Source organism: Castanea sativa, chromosome 7, assembly GCF_040712315.1.
Source record: "Castanea sativa cultivar Marrone di Chiusa Pesio chromosome 7, ASM4071231v1".
NCBI lineage: Eukaryota > Viridiplantae > Streptophyta > Magnoliopsida > Fagales > Fagaceae > Castanea > Castanea sativa.
In genome coordinates this window covers 40,921,609-40,940,147 of record NC_134019.1, presented here as the reverse complement: position 1 = coordinate 40,940,147, position 18,539 = coordinate 40,921,609, and the positions used below count along the sequence as shown (strand labels likewise).

Genomic DNA, 18,539 nt, shown 5'->3' with positions numbered 1-18,539 from the left:
TTGTCAAATTGAACTACTAAAGATACATTTAAAAAACCTTTAATTTTTATTAATTGAAATAAATAAGCACATTGATGCATTCATTATTCATATTAGGTGAAAATAATTGTATCACAACAAAATGTGTACCGTCCAACTAGGTTGACACCTACATATGTCTGTCATTTGTAATTTTAAAATCATTTTAAAATATCAAAATAACTTTATTTAAAATATATATATATATATATGTATACATATATATAAAACTTTATTACATAAATTTTACAAATGCATAACTTTTTTTTTTGGTAAGAAATGCATAACCTTTTTTAAGAGAAACACACACATGAGAGAGAGAATAAAGTTCTAATACAAATGCAAAAAATAGGGCATTAAAGTTATTGAAAATATGGTGTAATTAGTGTGGTTGGAATTGTATTATGAGACCAACTAACTAATAACTTAACACAAAATATATATTTTTGCTACATAAAGTCTCTGGTGATTAAATAAGAAATTTAGGATTCAATCTTCGCTTACATAAAAAATCAATTAGTGTCTTAATCTAATAATATAGAGTTATTATTAAAAGCAGATGTCATAGGCTAAAACTCTCAAACATAGAACCAAACACATTTTTTACTTTATGAATACTGTAAACACGTGTTTTTACAATACTTTTTAAACTACAATTTTTACATCATTTTAAACAACGATATTAAAAATTCCCAACCAAATGAGCCCGTAGTAATTTGGCACGCAATATCAAGAGTATTTCCTCCCTTAGGCTGGTGGGATGGGCTAGAGGGCACATATAGGTAGAAAAATCAGCCCATGTCCTTATCCACCTGGTTAGCAGGCTATCCAAGGGTCTCAACAATACCAAGTTACCCATTAGCCGGGAGGTCTCAAAAATTATTCAAGTTTCTGATTTTGGCCTGTTTACCTTTATACCACCATTACCATATTTTCTCTTTACATCCTCTCTTGCCTTGAGGATGATCCAGATATCTGGCCTATTAATATTTTTGCGCTTGGAAAGCAAAAACAGATTGATATTTTTTTTTTTAGAACGATGACTTAACAACTTTTAACAGTGATGGAAAATATAAAACCTTCTTCAACAAAAAGAAAATACAACAGTCTTGTAAATTTGTGTCCTGTAAGTGTAAGATTTTTAAGGAGGGATTAAAGAATCTGCAATTACAATTGTAATTATGCTTGCCACAGAGACCTCAACCAGGTTAATCGTCGAGGTCCCTTTATTGTCATGAATGCAATTGCATTTTTATCATCCCTAAGAACATTAACAGCCTTTGTAAACTCGGTGTCATCCAACTCTTCCAACTTCTGCAAGTCCTCCAGGCACTTTTGATACATTGTTTTCTCATTGCATTCATTCCTTTGCATAGCTTTGAACTTTGTTGCTGAGAATATCTCATATAGAGCATCTTCGATCGTCTCCCCAACTTTATAGGCATATGCTCTCTTCTTATGACCTGATGCTGTTGGAGCAAAAGATTTGCGCTTCTTGGGTTGTGTGTTATTTATACGGACTATTGAATCAGAATCAAGAGTGCCATCAACTATTTGAGTAGGCAGGTTAGTGGGCTCTGAAGATCGCACAGTTTCTGTGTTGCTATTTCCTTCTTCTGTTGCCACAGGTACTCCACTTGGAAATTGGTACTTGCCATTAGCTCTTTCTCCTGCACAACATGTGTTAACAATTGCTAGGACACTTGAAAATAGTACTAAGAAATAACGGGGAAGTTACCTTCAAAAATGATTGACATTTGTTTATAAAGAGGAAAGCTCTTTCTTCGAAAAGGTCTTGCTTCACTTCGTACCTAGAATTTTTTCATAAAACTACTTCAAATGCAACCCAAATTTTAAAGGAATTTTATGTACCACAGCATTAAATATCAAAATATCTACATACTGTAATATAGCTATCCCAAACTTTATCATCAGCCACAACCATTTGTCGAGTTTCATCCCAACCAAACCCTGTATTACTAAGCAAGGCTTTAACAACACCATAATCTTTCTTCATCACATTGTAGCGGTTTTTTATCTGGTTCTCTTCCAAATTCATGCCAAACTTCTTATTGAAATCACGCGTAACAGACCTAATTACTTCATTTTTATATTCATTGTATGCAGTCCTCCCAAGATTGTGTTGCTCAATGAAAAGCTCAACCAAATAGGCATCACGTGATGGTGTCCACTCTGCCTTGGGTCGACCTAGGACTCCATCTAGTCCAGCAGACATCTTGCGCTCAGCCTACTAACAAGAGTAAGAGATATAGTCAAGACAACAAGGATTCCACGAAAAATTTAACAAATATCAAACCACAAAATCTAGCCCAACAACATCATATCTATGCTGAAACACTACATGTAGGTTTACTAAATCAATTTTTCTTCAAAAGTTTATAGGAAAATGATCAAAAGCTTCTTCACATGCAGACCATGTGGGAAGCAGTCCTAGCAAAGGTGCATGTGAAGAAAGCATAACTATTAAGAACAGACAAAGCAGGAAAACATAGGTAAATATTTCAGGCTTAAATATGTTTCGGTGGACTACTCTAAAATGACTTTTCCATCAACCAAATATCTAACATTGGTACCCTAAATTGAGGAGCATTAAGTTAATATAAACATTTGTCTGACTTAATCCCCTGCCACAACAGAAATTTAGAGAGACCAATTTACTGAATAACAAGTATTGATAGATTCCTAATGACTTGCTTTTGAAACCATTCCTTAAATCCCAATACCAATCTCCTCTTAACTTGAAACTAAAATACCTGATGATTTTAAACTCTTGCCACCTCTACATTTCAGACAATTATAATTACTTAAAAAAAAAAAACTAATTTTCTAAGTATAACATCAATGATTAAACAGAGTTCACTCTACATTAATTAAATTGAATCCTGCTTCAGTTTATAGATTACACTTTATATTTTTTAAACTGACACCCTACAGATATGACTCGAACAACTTCGCCCAAATACTAAATTTCCATATGTAAATCATTGTTTGCACAATGAATTGAATCATTTTCAAGGAAGGGCATGAAGACTACAAATGCCATATATATATACATATAAGTTGAATTCAAGTTACACATGGTATAACTTTTAGCAATGTTACACACTTCGGTAACTTTTTATTGGATGTGTTTTCTGAAAAATCCACGTCGGATATCTTCATGGTTGCCAAATATCAAAATCATCAACAATCAATAATTTTCTCTTCTATGATATTTAAAACTTAACTTTATGGATTGAATAGTAAATAAAATCTGAGTAACATGAAATTCAGCATGCGTATTAAGAAGGATGAGAAAGTATAATCCAACTATAGAATTTAAGGAATGAGACCTTTAGCTAAATTACCATTCTCAATTTAGAATGGTAAAAAGTTAGCCACTATAGAATCAAAGTTATACAGTCTGGTCTTGCTTCCCCACAATTCAACTCTCTTTCAAATCCCAATACTACATTACACAGCACCCACAAAAACAATAAAACCCATGTGTATAATCCGATATTAGGCAGCCACTACAAAACCCAGAAAATTTTCTCCCAACCCACCATTTGGAAAGTGAAAAAAAAAACCCCACAAGAAAGTATAAAGATAAAAACTTGCACCAATTTTCTAACTTCTAAATGCCACTTGGGCTTCAAGAAAATCATGAAACAGATACACTACACTATTCATTAGACAGTTTAGTTATAGTATACACAAACACAGCCAATTTAAAGTTCAAATACAATATAAAGTAACCCACGTTTTCTCACTAAACAAACAGAGCATAGCACTGACTTTTGCTTAGATACTGAAAGAAAAAGATCTATGAGTGGTACCTTATGACTCGTCTGAACTAATGGTGGTCGGAGATCGGAGCTCCGGTGACCGGAAAATAGCTTCCTGATTAGGGGTGGCTAAGCTGACGTGAACGGTGAGCCAACTTGGTGTGTGTTTTTTTCTACCAAGGCTAAGATATGAGAGAAAGAGGAAAAACGAAACACTGTGTTACGCGGGACTACCCTTTTAAACTGTGTGGTCCAATCATGTTTCGCCACGTGGGTATCTGAGATCAAGCCTAAAAGGATAAGTGTTTTCTCGGATGATCCTAACCGTCCATAACTTTAAGAGTAGTTTTTGTCTTAGTCAAAATATTGGATTGGGTTTTTCTTGACTTTTATTGTCTACCTATGTCAGTGATTGGTGACTTGGCATAAAGGTAAACATCAAACATGGGCTTTGAATGGGCTTTGAATGGGCTATGTGGGCCTTGAACTAGCCCATTAAAGAGCCATACTATTTCCATTTGATTTGTGTTGATCACTCATTACATTTAGGTAATGATCTTGTTTGTTATTGCTTCAATTCTAATGGACAATTTTGAATTTTCATTATTATGGTTCCCAAATAAACCTTTTCATATGTCAAATTAAACAAAAAAAAAAAAAGTGCGCAAGTATATTATATGAAATGTATGATTGTGTCAACAACTTGTTTTTACTTTAGGCTTTTAAGAATTTGCATATATTGCAATTGTTTTCTTGCCAAATTAGTGGGTCATTTTTTTTTATCACTTTATGTACCATTTTATCCAATTTATAAATGGGCCAGTTAAGTGTAAAAGTTTTGGAGTCATTACAAGAGATTGGTAAGAAAAAGTGACTGTCTGGCCCAATTTATTTTTCAGCTTTTCGAAAACATAATTTTTGAAAATTCTGTACCTAAGAGAAATAAAGTTTAGAAAATTTGTATTTATTAAAAAAGTGTGTTTCAAACCATTGCTATTCATGATCCTGTGTAGTAACAATGTAACATCAAACAGAGCCACAGATAAAGACGTTTGGTTAAATTTTTGAACAAATGTCTTGGTAAAGTCTGTTCTTTTTGGTGTTTTGCAATGTCAAAATGCAGCTTTAGTGGTGTGATCAAAGGACACTAAAGTAGGGACATATTCCCTTTGAAAAATAGGATTCTTTGGTCCAGAAATATGCTCTCAGCATGGAGGCCAATAAAGGCAAACCAGAATGATGGTGTCCATGGATAAATGGCTCCAACTCAATGATAATGCATCAATAAAAATGAACAGTTAATAGTCTCAGCTAATGGAGTTGACCACCATTTAATTGATTCATAGAGCAAAAACTAAGGACCCACAATTATGTATTTGCAGCAATCCAAGTCAATGCAAGTTTTCAATCCAAGGCCACTTAAGTACCAAAAGTGAAAGGTGTTTCCTGATCAACACCATAAAGATCACACAAAAATTGCTCTGCATTATAAGACAAGAAAGAATGGCAAAAGTTTGACCCAGCATGGAAACTTTAATCATTGCCAAAGATAATCTTATACCAAGGAACAAATTTAGCTAAACATAGCAGCGTGAGAACAAGATAATGGGCTATTAAATTAGATGTCTTGTTCATACAGGTGTTCAAATCATTGAGAGTGTAGATTTGATGAGTAGTATGATGATCTTATGCTCTAATTAAAAGATATCAAGCTGTTAACATCAACATAGTTCTTGCATTCCCGACTGCAACTCAAATAATAAGGTCTTTGAGCAAATTATTGTTCATCATAGGCTGAGTTAGCGTGATCTATCACAGTTCCCCCTTCTATAGGCAATAGGGCTAGCGTGCTATAACCTTTACCACGCTTTGTTAGTTGCTTCCCTTTGTGTTCATAATAAGTATGGCTACTCATATTTTAGAAGATCTAGCTAGTCTTTTTCTTAATCAAAATTATCACCCAAATCAAATCATATACCTTTCAGTAACACGGTTCCCCACATTAAGAACTACAAAATATAGTTCAAAGACAATTTTTGTTGCACCTAACATGCTTGGTCTAGATATGCTGGTTTAAACTTTAATCAAATCCACAGTCTCTTTTGTAATGCTGACGTATTAGAGAACTAAGTAATAGCTCATGATAGGAACTTAATTTTGCATAAAGAATACGGCAGTACTATTTGTTGTTTACAAGCTTTCATGAGAATATGTCAAAAAGACTTCTTGAAATTGGCTATTGAATCAATCACATAATTTATGTTAATTAACATAACTTCACTAGCAAGATTTTTCTGTCTTTGCCTGTCCTTAATTTGCATAATTGCTCTATATAACCAGCATAAGGGATATTTTTCAAACATTTAAAAAAAAAAAAAAAGTGTTAGGAATGGTGGCTCATTCTAAATAATAAGGTAATACTGATCCTTAAACTCAAAGTCTCGTGGCAAAGCAGAGCAAAGTAGAGTTCGTATGGTTTAATAAGGGTATATTGGAAATTTTAATGTAACAGGTTAGGTTTTTTTTTTTTTCATGAGGGAGTATTTATATGCTTAAACTCTATTTGTTTCTAATAGTGAAAATTTGTGTCGTTTTTGTAGATTTAGGTACACAGTTGAACCACGTAAAATTCTGTGTTAATTTACAATCCATCTCTCTTTATTTCTCACTAAATTGCTTAGATGGACTGTCATCAGTAGAAAGTTTACAGGGGGGCAAGTATAAAGTCCCTTATGCCCATTTTCATTCTTGAAGAATAACAAATTTTTCAATGCCCTTAAGATACACGTATAAGCAATTTATTTACGGTTCGGTTTTTAAAACCATGTAGACACCTTACAACAATAAGCGGACTGAACTTTTTGTGCAACAATGTGATGTAGGAGTAATGTGAAAATCTGTCATCAGTGCTGCCGGTGCAAACATCCAGTTAGACATCATTTTGCTTGGAAGTTGCTTCCAATCCTTAACAACTTGCAGACTGATCTAATTATCAGATACCCTGCATAGCTACAAGTTTATCTGACTCTGAAGAACATTTAGAAGATCCAACGGTAACAACTAGAATATATAAAATTTTCATTCATTGAATAATAAGTAATAACCATCAAAGGACTCACACAAGTCAGTCAAGCGTGAACAATATCATGTTATGGAATTAAACAAGCTCAACTACATGGTGCTAAGCCCTGCACTACATGTGGTCAAGGAGACACAAGGCACAGGGAATGTTTCTGGTCCCGGTGACTAGAAAGCATGACCAAACGAGTAGTAGATGTGGGTGTCCAACAAGTCCCATGAATATGTTGTACTGAACCAAAACAAAGCTTTTTTTAGACCCTGAACTCATGCTTTTCTCATCTAATATTATTAGTTATCGGTAGAGGGTTTTTTCTTAATTTATAAAAAGACAAACTTATTATGGTTTATCATCATGAGGTGAAAGGAATCAATAATCTCTAGGTGACTTTGTTTAAATTCAAAAGAGAAGACCTAGGCAAAGAAGACAGCAATATAGGGATGACAGAAGGGTGACTAATCCTTGGCCCGTTAACAATGATAGCACTCATCTTTGGAATTTTGTATTCATTTCATTTATTCTCTTTTATGTACTTATTATTATTATCAAAAATATAATATTCTTGAGCATTATCCCCTAGATCATGTTCATTTTATGTAGGGTTTTTAAAATAACTATTTAAGTTTGTTTCTCCAAGGCTCTAGTTCTGTCCACACTGATTATCCATAATATGTATTGATTTTTTTTTTTGCCGTGACAATATTTTCTTGTCCTTCCATGGGAATTTTTATTCATTTTTCACACCCGTAGTACAACTTTATAGAGAAGTTTTGTTGTGACCGTAGAAGAATTCCTTTATAAAAGCAAAGAATAAGCCCTTATACTTTGTATTATAGATAGGAAAAAAAGAGATTTGGTGATACAAAATTTTAAATTATTACTTATTCTTTTAGGTACAGTTATATTTTTGTCAAGTTTATTTTTCAAACCTAATAAAGGAAGCAGTCAAATTACTTTCATATACAAAAGAGAATATAGTTTATGCATGTGATTCGAACTTTATTTATTCTTTTCTTATTATCTACTTATCTTCAGCAACGATATATATTAGAAAAATTCCAACAAATACAAATATCCAAGGGAAATATTCCCATATTAAAAATACAGATACAGGAGATGCCGATTTCCAAGGCCACATGAGCTAATTAACAAGTCTGTAAAAATAACTTCTAATATTGTCCATATGTTTGTTCTTAATATGTGTATGTGTTAACTCCATGTGAATAAATTAAATTATCTAAGAAGTAAGAACAAGTTGCAAGGTAAATAAGAACTTCGAAAACGGGGTTTGGATTTAGGGGGGCGGATTCTCGAGTCCACAAAGCTTAGGCCCATGTGATAAAAGCAGCTTTTTCTTCTTCTTGTAAAGCGACCACGCCCGTTTGGCTGCAATCATGTGGTCTACTTTGTGATAATTTCCCTTCACTTCTTCCATTGTTCATTTCTTTTTTATCCTTAGTCCCCCACTAACCACCTTGTTTCCCTACAAAATTATTTTGTTAATAAACTCCCTCTTTTTACCATAGTAACCCTCACAAAAACTTCCTTCACCCTTCAATATTCGAAGTACTAATACAACTATTAAGTGAGTAGAATTAGAAGTTAGATTTACAAAAATTAAATATGGTAAAGAAATTGTAAAATGCATGTCTTAGATGAGCTATTGTAAAAATAAAAAGACAAAAATATAGGTGGAGAAAGAGAGCTTGAGATGAAGTAAGATAATTAATATGATGTGACTTGATCACTTGACTACTTACGTTCATAGTATAAAACTCCATGAACAAGTACAACTTTAATGTATCTTGAATTGTATTACTTCAAAAAATCCAACACACACACAATAGACTTAGTATAATAACCCTAAAATTATTAGAGCATCCATAGCAGATGTTGTAAAAAAAAATATCATTTTGACACACTAAAAGCCTACTTTATTATTTTACCACATCATTTTACAACATCCCATTTATCATATGTTTTCTCATTCAATTCTATACATTAAAATAATATTTACTACACATTAAAATAATATATTCTCTCCTCCCTATTATCATCAACAACAGCAATAGCAACAACATCAATGCCGATCAACAACACCAACAAATTCCAAATCCAAAAACTTCAAAAAAAGAGGAAAAAAAAAAAACTCAACCAACCAACAAATTAGAGATGAAAAAACGCCGATCCAAACTCAACCAACGATCGACCTAAAACCCCAGCCCAATTAACCCACAACCCACAAAACGCCGATCCAAAACGCCGACCCAAAACCCACATCGAAACCCATCCCAAATCTCACACAACTCGATTAAGAGATATCTGAAGGTCGGTAGTGAGGGCTGTGGATGTTAGTGGTGAGTGCTGGAACATGAGGCGGCAAGATCAGCTACGAGCTATGAAGAATGAGGTGGCGAGATCAGCAGCGAGGACTAGCAAGATCGGCGGCAAGGACTGGAAAGTGGGGCAGCAAGATCAGCGGCAACTTTCTTGAGAGTGATCTTGAGCAACTTTCTTGAGCAGGGAGGAGAGGGAAGAGATAGAGAGTGACAGAGAGAGAATAAATGAGATAGAATCGACGGAGAGAGATATCAGTGGAAGAGGAGAGAGAAAAATGCAAATAAAAAATAATAATTTTTGAGGTTTGCAATTGTTGTCCGTAACGTGGCAAATTGCAACGGTATTGTCGCAATGTGGTATAATTTTTTAGATTTGCAACATCTGATAAAGCTCTATTTTTGTGTTTGGTATGCCAAATATTTGGCATTTGGCACATCTGCTGCGGATGCTCTTATAGACTACGGCATTCTATATAAACGTTTATATGTTTATGTTAATATCATAATATATTTTATAAATTATACATTTATGTTAATATCTTAATATATAGTAAAGACTATCACATACCATTTATACTATTGCATAATTTTCTTCTAAATCATTTTGAACTTATTTCTACATTGAAATTTAGTTATTCAATTATATTTCCTTGCCTGTTTTTTATATACTAAAGAAGAGACAAGCTATGCTCTACAAAATAAATTGAACACCTCTTACTCTTTTTTTTTTTTTTCTTTTGTGTGGGAAAGGTAAGAGAGCATTGGACGGAATATGTGGCCAACACATGACTAATCTATCATACATATCGTCCCATGGAGCATCAGACGCAAACCAAACCTTCCCTTCTTTTTCCTGTTGTATAGGTTAACTCATACTTACATGAACCTAGTTGATTAGACAATCAAATGGCACAATTAATTATGACAATTTAGATGTAGTAGTTGAAAATTGTAGTGGCAATATAGTCTTCTACACTTAAAGCTCATAATTTAATACATCCAATTGGCCTTGATAATTGATACTAGGTGCACAAATTGGCAAACTGCAAAGGCAGGCAATACCGGCAAAACAACAGGAATAAGCAGCTACATAGGAAGGTGGAAGAAGGAAGGAATGTGGTAAAATGTAATAATCAGCTCGGGAAACGGGAAACCCGCTCGTGCGGACAAGCCACTCACGCTTGCTATATTATTACTCTAAACAAAACTTATAATTAATTACACTAATTTTTTTTAATATTATGAGCTAAACAACAAAAAAATTTAATTACAAAAAAGGGCTCAAGAATCATTAGATTTCGTCAAAGCTCCCCCAAAAAGTGTTTCTCACTCGCTTCCCAAAAATTGCTCTCTAAAATACCTTTCAAACACAGCCTTTCTCACTCCTCAAGAACCCGTCGTGTCTTGTATGTTTGTGTATATATATATATATACCACTACAAGGCTCTCTTCACCCTCATTTCGAATCTCAAACTCAAACTCAGTTCCTCATTGCATTGAACCTCCCACTTTATATACATTCACTTGCTAGAGACAGAGAAGAAAGAAAAGCAGTATTGTAAAAGAGTGTGAGTGAAAAGAGAGTGAAAGTTGTAATGGCATCGGATAAGGTGGTGGAGACTGTGATAGTAGGGAATTATGTAGAAATGGAGACTGAAGGGAAGCCCAAGAGTGTGAAAAACAAGCTTTCTAACTTCTTTTGGCATGGTGGTTCCGCTTATGATGCCTGGTTTAGCTGCGCTTCAAACCAGGTATTTAAAATTTTAAATGACGCGACATTGGATAGATGGTGAATTCTTGTTCTTGTTTTGGTTTTCTAATGTTTGTGTTTGTTTCAGGTGGCTCAAGTTCTGCTTACTTTGCCGTACTCATTTTCTCAGCTGGGAATGCTATCTGGCATACTTTTTCAGCTCTTTTACGGGTTGCTAGGTAGCTGGACAGCATATCTCATTAGCGTGCTCTATGTAGAATACAGAACCAGAAAAGAAAGAGAAAAAGTTGATTTCAGAAACCATGTCATCCAGGTTTTGAATTTTTTTCCCTAGCTAGCTTCTTTGTTTGTATTTTTTTTCAACATGTTAACTAAAATTCTCACATGGGGTTCCATGTGTAGTGGTTTGAAGTACTTGATGGACTCCTTGGAAAACACTGGAGGAACGTGGGGTTAGCATTTAACTGCACTTTCCTTCTGTTTGGATCTGTCATTCAACTCATAGCTTGTGCAAGGTATACCAACTCATTCTGACCCTATTTTTAACTCTATCCTCATTTTTTATGAGGTTTTTTTTTCTTTTTCTTTTTTGGCCTAATAAATAAAAGAATTACAAATCTGATCAGTTTCTGTAACCGGCATTGTCTTATTAATGTTGCAGCAACATATATTACATAAATGATAATCTGGACAAGAGAACTTGGACCTACATCTTCGGAGCTTGTTGTGCCACCACTGTCTTTATTCCTTCGTTTCACAACTACAGAATCTGGTCCTTTTTAGGCCTCGTAATGACCACCTACACTGCTTGGTACCTCACCATTGCCTCATACCTCCATGGTCAGGTAACTAAAATTCATTTGCTAATTACAATTTGCCAAATTATAGTGGTATGAGTATGATAAAACTAACAATAAGAACAATAAGGTATCGATTTTTTACACCTGTCGACATGGTTTATTGTGATTGATGCACAAGTGAAAGTGATGTTTAAATCACACATGTAAAGTCAGAAAAATATAAATAAAGATCTAGCTACACTTTACATGTTTCGCTTTATGCTCGCTAACTTACGTAAATATTTTTCATTTTTAACTTCGAATACTTTATAAGAGATTAATATATATATATATATATATATATATATATATATATATATATATATATATATATATATATATAACAAGCTATAATTAATAGAGCATAAAGTATAATACTTATGGAATGACCGAAGATTTTTTTTTGCGTTCCTAGCGTTACTCTAAAACTAATACAAAACCAATGTGATGGCATTGGCAAGTTTAACATAAGAAATGCACATGTCCAACTCAGGTTGGTGTTGAATAGAGTCAAAAGCATGAAAATTTTGGAGCCATAAGATTGTTAGTAGGCTTTTAATTAGTATTTTTTTATACTCTAATGAGTAGTTGATGTGTGTGTGTGTTTTTTTTTTCTTCTAATTTCAATTATAGGTTGAGGGTGTTAAGCATTCTGGTCCAACCAAGCTGGTACTATACTTCACAGGGGCCACAAACATTCTCTACACATTTGGGGGACATGCTGTTACAGTGTAAGACAAAGCATGAATAAACAATTGGTCTTTTTCGATATTTTACAGTTCTTGCTCATGTATCTACCTCCTCATTTGCAATGATTTTTTTAAAAAAACTTAGTCATAGATTAGCAAATAAATTAAACAATTAATTGAAATAGAAAACAAACAAAGGCCTAATGTAATGTCATGTTTTTTTATTATTTGAGAAACACACACATACAGGGGAAGGGGATAAGATAAATGAATACATTTACACGCCAACGCCAAAACTGCATACGACAGTTAGTGTCGCGAAGCAAATGTAATGTCATGTTGATAGTGACTAATCCTTCATTTTTTTGGGGGACAAAATCTGACCGTGTGATCTAATGACCTTTCTCTATCTGAAAACTTATATTATTTCCCTGATATCTCAACTGATGTATTGTGATATACACAAACATTTTTTTTATTCCTAAATTGCCCTTCTTAGGCGTGGGAGGCAAAAAGTTGTTTTCTTCTTGGAAAACTTCTGTTCCTTTTTCATGTACAAAGCCAATAGACTTTCTCTCTATTTGCTTTTGCTTTTATCACGAGAAAGAAGCCAAATAGGGGGTCCAGCTTGCTCAGTGAATCCTAGATCGGCACCAAATTATGAAAATAAAACAAAAAATCCAGGTCTTTTCTTCATTATTTATACACAACAATTTTTGTTTTTGAAAAATAAATAAATTTTGTAAAATCTTTCTTATTACATTGTGGGCTTTTTGTCAAAGTTTCATAAAGCCCTGAAGTAGATGACAATTATCTATAAGCTAATCTCAGCCCAAGAGAACCTTTACCTTCTATAGTTAGAATTTGTTCCCTTTAACATTTTTATAGAGATTTTGTTGAAGGCCCATATAGCTCAAGGTTTAATTAACATGGTAGTAGATGGTGGCCAAGTAGTAAGGGACTTAGGGCTAACAAAACTCCGGTCTTGGGTTCGAGTGTCCCTTGTTAGTGAGCGTATTAGTGTTCATCTCTTTCTTTACTATCCTGAGCCCATAAAAGTCGCTTTATCTTCTTTCCATTTTTTAAGTACCTAAAAAAAGATGTGGGTGAATAATATTTATGTGGAAAAGAAATTATTATAATTTGATTTTCTTGCTGTGGATGCTGAAAAGTGAGTTAAACTAGTGCGAAAAATTAGCCGAATATAATAAATTCTTGTGTGTTCAGGGAGATCATGCACGCAATGTGGAAGCCTCAGAAGTTCAAGGCCATATACTTATTTGCTACCTTGTATGTGCTGACACTGACACTTCCATCTGCCACAGCTGTGTATTGGGCATTTGGAGACTTGCTTCTAAACCACTCCAATGCTTTTTCTCTGCTCCCAAAATCACCCTTCAGAGACATGGCTGTCATTCTAATGCTCATCCACCAGGCATGTTCACCATCCCTCTCATACATATTCACACACACACACACACACACACACACACATAATAATCCCACATGTTTGAAGGCTTAGTTAATTAATAATTTGTATCCTAAATTGAATATAAAAATATTTCCCACACTCTTAACTTTATCATTCCTAAATTGAATAAAAAAAAAGGTGACTTGACAAGTGCATGTGTGCATTTAAGTGTCTTTTTTTTGTGTGATGAATGTGTGCATTTAAGTGTCTTTAATACTATATTAAATAGTAAAAAAAAATCAATTTCATAATTTAAAATTTATAAAAGTAGTGGACAAAATTTGTATGTCACAACTTTTGCCACAACTCTAATATGGTCGATTGTTTATGTTGGAAAAAAAATGGTAAATCCATGTAAAAGTGGTAAGTAACAACTCACAATCGACTTCATCAAAATTAGGACAAAATTGTTGTTAGAATCAATAACAACTAATTACCTATAATTTGTTATAAAAATGTTGTGGACGTAGTACCTATCTAAAAGTTTTGGTCATAAAAGAATTGTTTATAAACTTCTTTATGAATCATATTGTGAAATTTTAGCTAGAAATTTATACTGCTGATTGTCATGTTTTGGTGTTAATGTGTGCAGTTTATAACATTTGGGTTTGCATGCACACCCTTATACTTTGTGTGGGAAAAAGCCATAGGGATGCATGAGTGCAAGAGCCTATGCAAGCGTGCAGCAGCAAGATTGCCTGTGGTCATCCCCATATGGTTCTTGGCCATCATCTTCCCTTTCTTTGGGCCCATCAACTCCACCGTTGGATCTCTTCTTGTTAGCTTCACAGTCTACATCATCCCTGCCCTGGCCCACATCTTCACCTTCAAATCAGCCTCGGCTCGTGAGGTACCATACATTTTACAATCTTCCCTCATATACATTATAACTAGAATTTATATTTTTGAATAGTTAAGTTACAAGACTCTTGACAAAATAATTATACTTTTCAATCTACTATTCTATGGGCTTATGGAGTTTTCGAGTGTCTTATGGATAAAAAGTCAAATAGTCTTTCAAAGAAACTCCACCCTTTGTAACTAAAGCACCCCTCCAAAACTTAATAAACCAATAGTGTATCAAACTTACCTATGGTATTAATTAAAACATATAATGCTAGTGCACGAAAATTCTAGCCAATAGAAGAAAAAAGTGGCAGTGGACCACCTGAGAAACGCAACTTTTTACAGTCTCAGACTAGCGTAAGATTTTTTACTGAACAGTGCAGGAATTAAATTTGCCATAACTCATACTAAAGTTATAATTTATTATGATCATTATTATTAGTATTTAAGAGACCTTAATGAAAAAAGTAAAGAAACACAGATTGGTAGTCAGCAAAAAAAAAAAATACAGATTGGTAGCGTATGGTCACAGTCTAGGAGACCAGTCCCGGGGCATTCTCCTAAATCGATAATATTTTTTGGGCTTTTAATGTTGTTCATGTTTCACATCACTAACCTTTTTGGTATTTGGGATTTAACTATCATCAACTTTGGTTTACTAAAATCCCAAAAGGTTGTGACTAATAAATTGAAATAAATTGCATATTGGCCCTTAGAAGCCACGAGATTCGTGCTGCAATGGTGGTCCAGAATATCTGTTCGAACCTGATGATGGTCCATGTATATCAGAGGAGTACCCCCAAAAAAATCTCGACCTCTGTAACTCTTGTCTGTTACTTCTATTTCATGCATTATCTCTTTAATTACCGTACACACTCTAAGACAGCATTATTACTGCATTGCAAACAAACTGAACTGTGGGGTCCCTTTGAGCCCAGAAATGCTAGCAACTATATATCAAGTCTATTTATTATCACTGATATAGTAGAGTAAAGAGATGTTTATAACAATTTTAAAATTCAGAAATGTTTACCTATTATGATTAATGCATAACAAAAGAGGTGTAAATATGGGTTCAAGTGAAAATGATGTTCTAATCCCGACTTGCTCATGTATTCATATTGTACTTATGTGAAAGTAATGTTCTGATATGTTAACTTTGAGCATAGTGTAACATTTTATGATGAATGGTTGTGAATGCAGAATGCAGTGGAGCAGCCACCAAAGTTCGTAGGTAGGTGGATTGGAACATACACAATCAATGTGTTTGTGGTGGTGTGGGTCTTTGTTGTAGGGTTTGGATTTGGAGGGTGGGCAAGTGTGACAAATTTCGTGCACCAGATTGACACATTTGGGCTCTTCACAAAGTGTTTCCAATGCCCTCCACCAACTCTAGCACCAAGTTCAGTACCTCATCTTCTGAATGCCACAGCACCTACTCCTCTCAACCACACTCACCTTCACCACCCTTGAAGATTTGTTGTCCAGCACAACTTCTGCTGAGTTTCCCTCTAAAGGCTTCACATATGATTAGAATCACTAGCTACCTAAACGCTATGATCATGTTATATCATTGCATGTTTGGTTTGTTAGAGACAATATAGGGCAGAGGAGATAAATGAGGAGTTTGAATTAGACCCAGCAAGGCAGCAATATATGTATTTGGCTAATAGCCATTTCCATCCATAAAAGCATCTTTCTCTGTCTCTTTTATTTAATTAGTTTAGGGTCTTTTGTTATGCATTTGAAAATTAAAAAAAAAAAAAAAAAGAGACTTCTATGAAATATAAAATATTCGGAATTTTGTACTTCTACTCATAAAAGCTTCCATATATTAGCTTCTCTCTCTTTCTAACATCAAAAATAGTGCTAATCTCTTTTTAGAGATAGCCAAAGGTGTGCCCCCCCCTAGCAAAAGTAATGAGTTAAGGTTTCGAACTAAGCTTGCTCCCAATCGAGGGAAAAACATATCACTTACAACACTTGTACCAACGAGTGAATACCATATGAGACGTTAGTGAGATCAACCCTAATAAAGAAACATAAAATTGAATTATATGACATTCACTCATTGGTTTTCTATATAAATGACTTGTTATAATTGTTACAACAAATATGTTTTGAAATGGAGGAATCGAACATACCACTAAACCATGAGGCCACACGGAAATTAGTAAAATGACTTGGTTTTATATTGCTACGATTATCTTTTGCATCCACATGTAAAATTTCTATAATAATTGTATGCCCTTGTTTGAGAACCAAATGCTGTAAAAGACATAGTATTAAGATATAATCGGGATAAAGTGTTAAAAAGCGAGTATAACAATAAATGTGATTGATATTACTTTAATGACATAATAAATAAATATCTAAATTATTATTATTATTTTAATTGTTGATACATTAATTTGTAAATATTATATAATAAAATTAATAGTACCAAGCATCACTTAAAAATCTTCAATGTCAACTTTTTCATGCTTTCAAAAATAACCATTTTGCCTAATTGAACTTTTTAAATTGCCTATTAAATTCCACGCACGTTAACAATCCCACACATCCAAAAAGTTATATTCTCAAAATAAAAAAAAGGTTTAATAAATTCAAATTCCATACAATTAGGACACTTGTTTTATAGTTAAATATAACTAGTTGGTATGTTTTAGTGTGTTAAGAGGCTGGTTGCAATTGAGTCATTGAGTGGAAATGTTATGTTAATCATCAAGGCACGCAGAACAGTCCCAACAACGGGTGTTGAACCCCATAAACCCTGAGTTTGGCTCCAATGATTATTCAGAACTTGCATTAAGCCTTATCTTGCGGAGTGCAACATCCAACAACGTGAACTGAAAGTCACTTTCCTTATGGTTTTTCTCGAGAAAAAAAGCAACTAATGGTTTTTCTGAAAAAAAAAAAAAAAAAAAAGCAGCTAATAGTAGTCTGTGGATTTTTCACAAAACTATATATTAATGTGAAGTCTGCATCTATCGTATTGTTTTTAACCTTTGTAGTTGAATGCAGAACAGAACCTAGTTAGAACTGGCTTTATGATGGTGTTCAGAACGATGTTGGGATAGTACAATTGTTGTGCTGATCATATTGCATGTATTCACGTCCCAACAACATGGGAGACAAGTATTTATGATTCATATAACTAGACGCACTCCACCAAGGGTAATGGTTAAAATACTAACCCGTGATATGGTTTGGTGATAAGAGTTCTCATATCATTTCACATGATGTTTAGTAGGAGTCGAATGATTTGAGTAGTGCGCTTCAAAAAATGTGTTGTGCCTACAATTCTTTGGTGATACACGTGGTATTATTCATTATCGTCACGTGGCGTAGAATCAATAAGTCCACACTGAAAATTCTATTTTTTTTATTCACCATAAAAAGGTGTAGTCGTTTAACGTACATTTGTCAAATTAAAGCCCAAACAAATGGGTAAAATGCAGTTGAAAATTTCAGAATTCAATACAACATTGCAACAGTGAAAGAAAGTCTTCAATCTGCTACAGAAATAAAAATAATTGGACTCTATCAATATGACATTTATAACTCATGAAGTACAACAATAAAAGATGTACTGAAATCCACCTACAAAGCAGCTTATTTACTAACTTTTAAATGATACACATACAAAATGTGGTAATGTAGCTGAAAATTTCAGAATTTATTATAACATGACAATAGTGGAAATCAGGGAGCGATTCAGGTGGGGCCCAAGCCGCACGGATCTAAGAATATTTTTTT

General features: G+C 33.8%; 2 protein-coding genes across 3 annotated transcripts; one reads left to right on the top strand and one right to left on the bottom strand.

Annotated features, from left to right (window-relative positions):
- Positions 1–1,070: 1,070 nt before the first annotated feature.
- On the bottom strand, positions 1,071–4,015 carry LOC142642480 (uncharacterized). 2 transcript variants are annotated; one of them, XM_075816840.1, is made up of 4 exons: positions 3,858–4,015; positions 1,922–2,269; positions 1,757–1,829; positions 1,071–1,688 (listed from the first exon to the last, which is right to left on the bottom strand). In XM_075816840.1, exons 2-4 carry the CDS (start codon positions 2,252–2,254, stop codon positions 1,198–1,200), a joined length of 897 nt encoding a protein of 298 aa, XP_075672955.1. In that variant the 5' UTR covers positions 2,255–2,269; positions 3,858–4,015; the 3' UTR covers positions 1,071–1,197. The 2 variants fall into 2 exon arrangements, with proteins under 2 accessions (XP_075672955.1, XP_075672956.1); XM_075816841.1 differs by having other exon boundaries at positions 1,922–2,266.
- Positions 4,016–10,679: 6,664 nt separating this feature from the next.
- Positions 10,680–16,591, top strand: LOC142642333 (auxin transporter-like protein 5). The gene is made up of 8 exons (XM_075816688.1): positions 10,680–10,975; positions 11,063–11,248; positions 11,338–11,450; positions 11,597–11,780; positions 12,408–12,505; positions 13,691–13,898; positions 14,527–14,784; positions 15,984–16,591. Exons 1-8 carry the CDS (start codon positions 10,820–10,822, stop codon positions 16,251–16,253), a joined length of 1,473 nt encoding a protein of 490 aa, XP_075672803.1. The 5' UTR covers positions 10,680–10,819; the 3' UTR covers positions 16,254–16,591.
- The last annotated feature ends 1,948 nt before the right edge of the window (positions 16,592–18,539 follow it).

Bases quoted from the DNA above. Each gene is read 5' to 3' on its own strand.
- LOC142642480 (XM_075816840.1), bottom strand. From the start codon at position 2,254: ATGTCTGCTGGACTAGATGGAGTCCTAGGTCGACCCAAGGCAGAGTGG. The intron at 1,830-1,921 runs GTATGTAGATAT...AAAAAATTCTAG, and splicing joins TTTGGGATAGCTATATTACA to GTACGAAGTGAAGCAAGACC. The intron at 1,689-1,756 runs GTAACTTCCCCG...CATGTTGTGCAG, and splicing joins AATGTCAATCATTTTTGAAG to GAGAAAGAGCTAATGGCAAG.
- LOC142642333 (XM_075816688.1), top strand. From the start codon at position 10,820: ATGGCATCGGATAAGGTGGTGGAGACTGTGATAGTAGGGAATTATGTA. The intron at 11,451-11,596 runs GTATACCAACTC...TTAATGTTGCAG, and splicing joins CAACTCATAGCTTGTGCAAG to CAACATATATTACATAAATG. The intron at 12,506-13,690 runs GTAAGACAAAGC...TTGTGTGTTCAG, and splicing joins GGGGGACATGCTGTTACAGT to GGAGATCATGCACGCAATGT.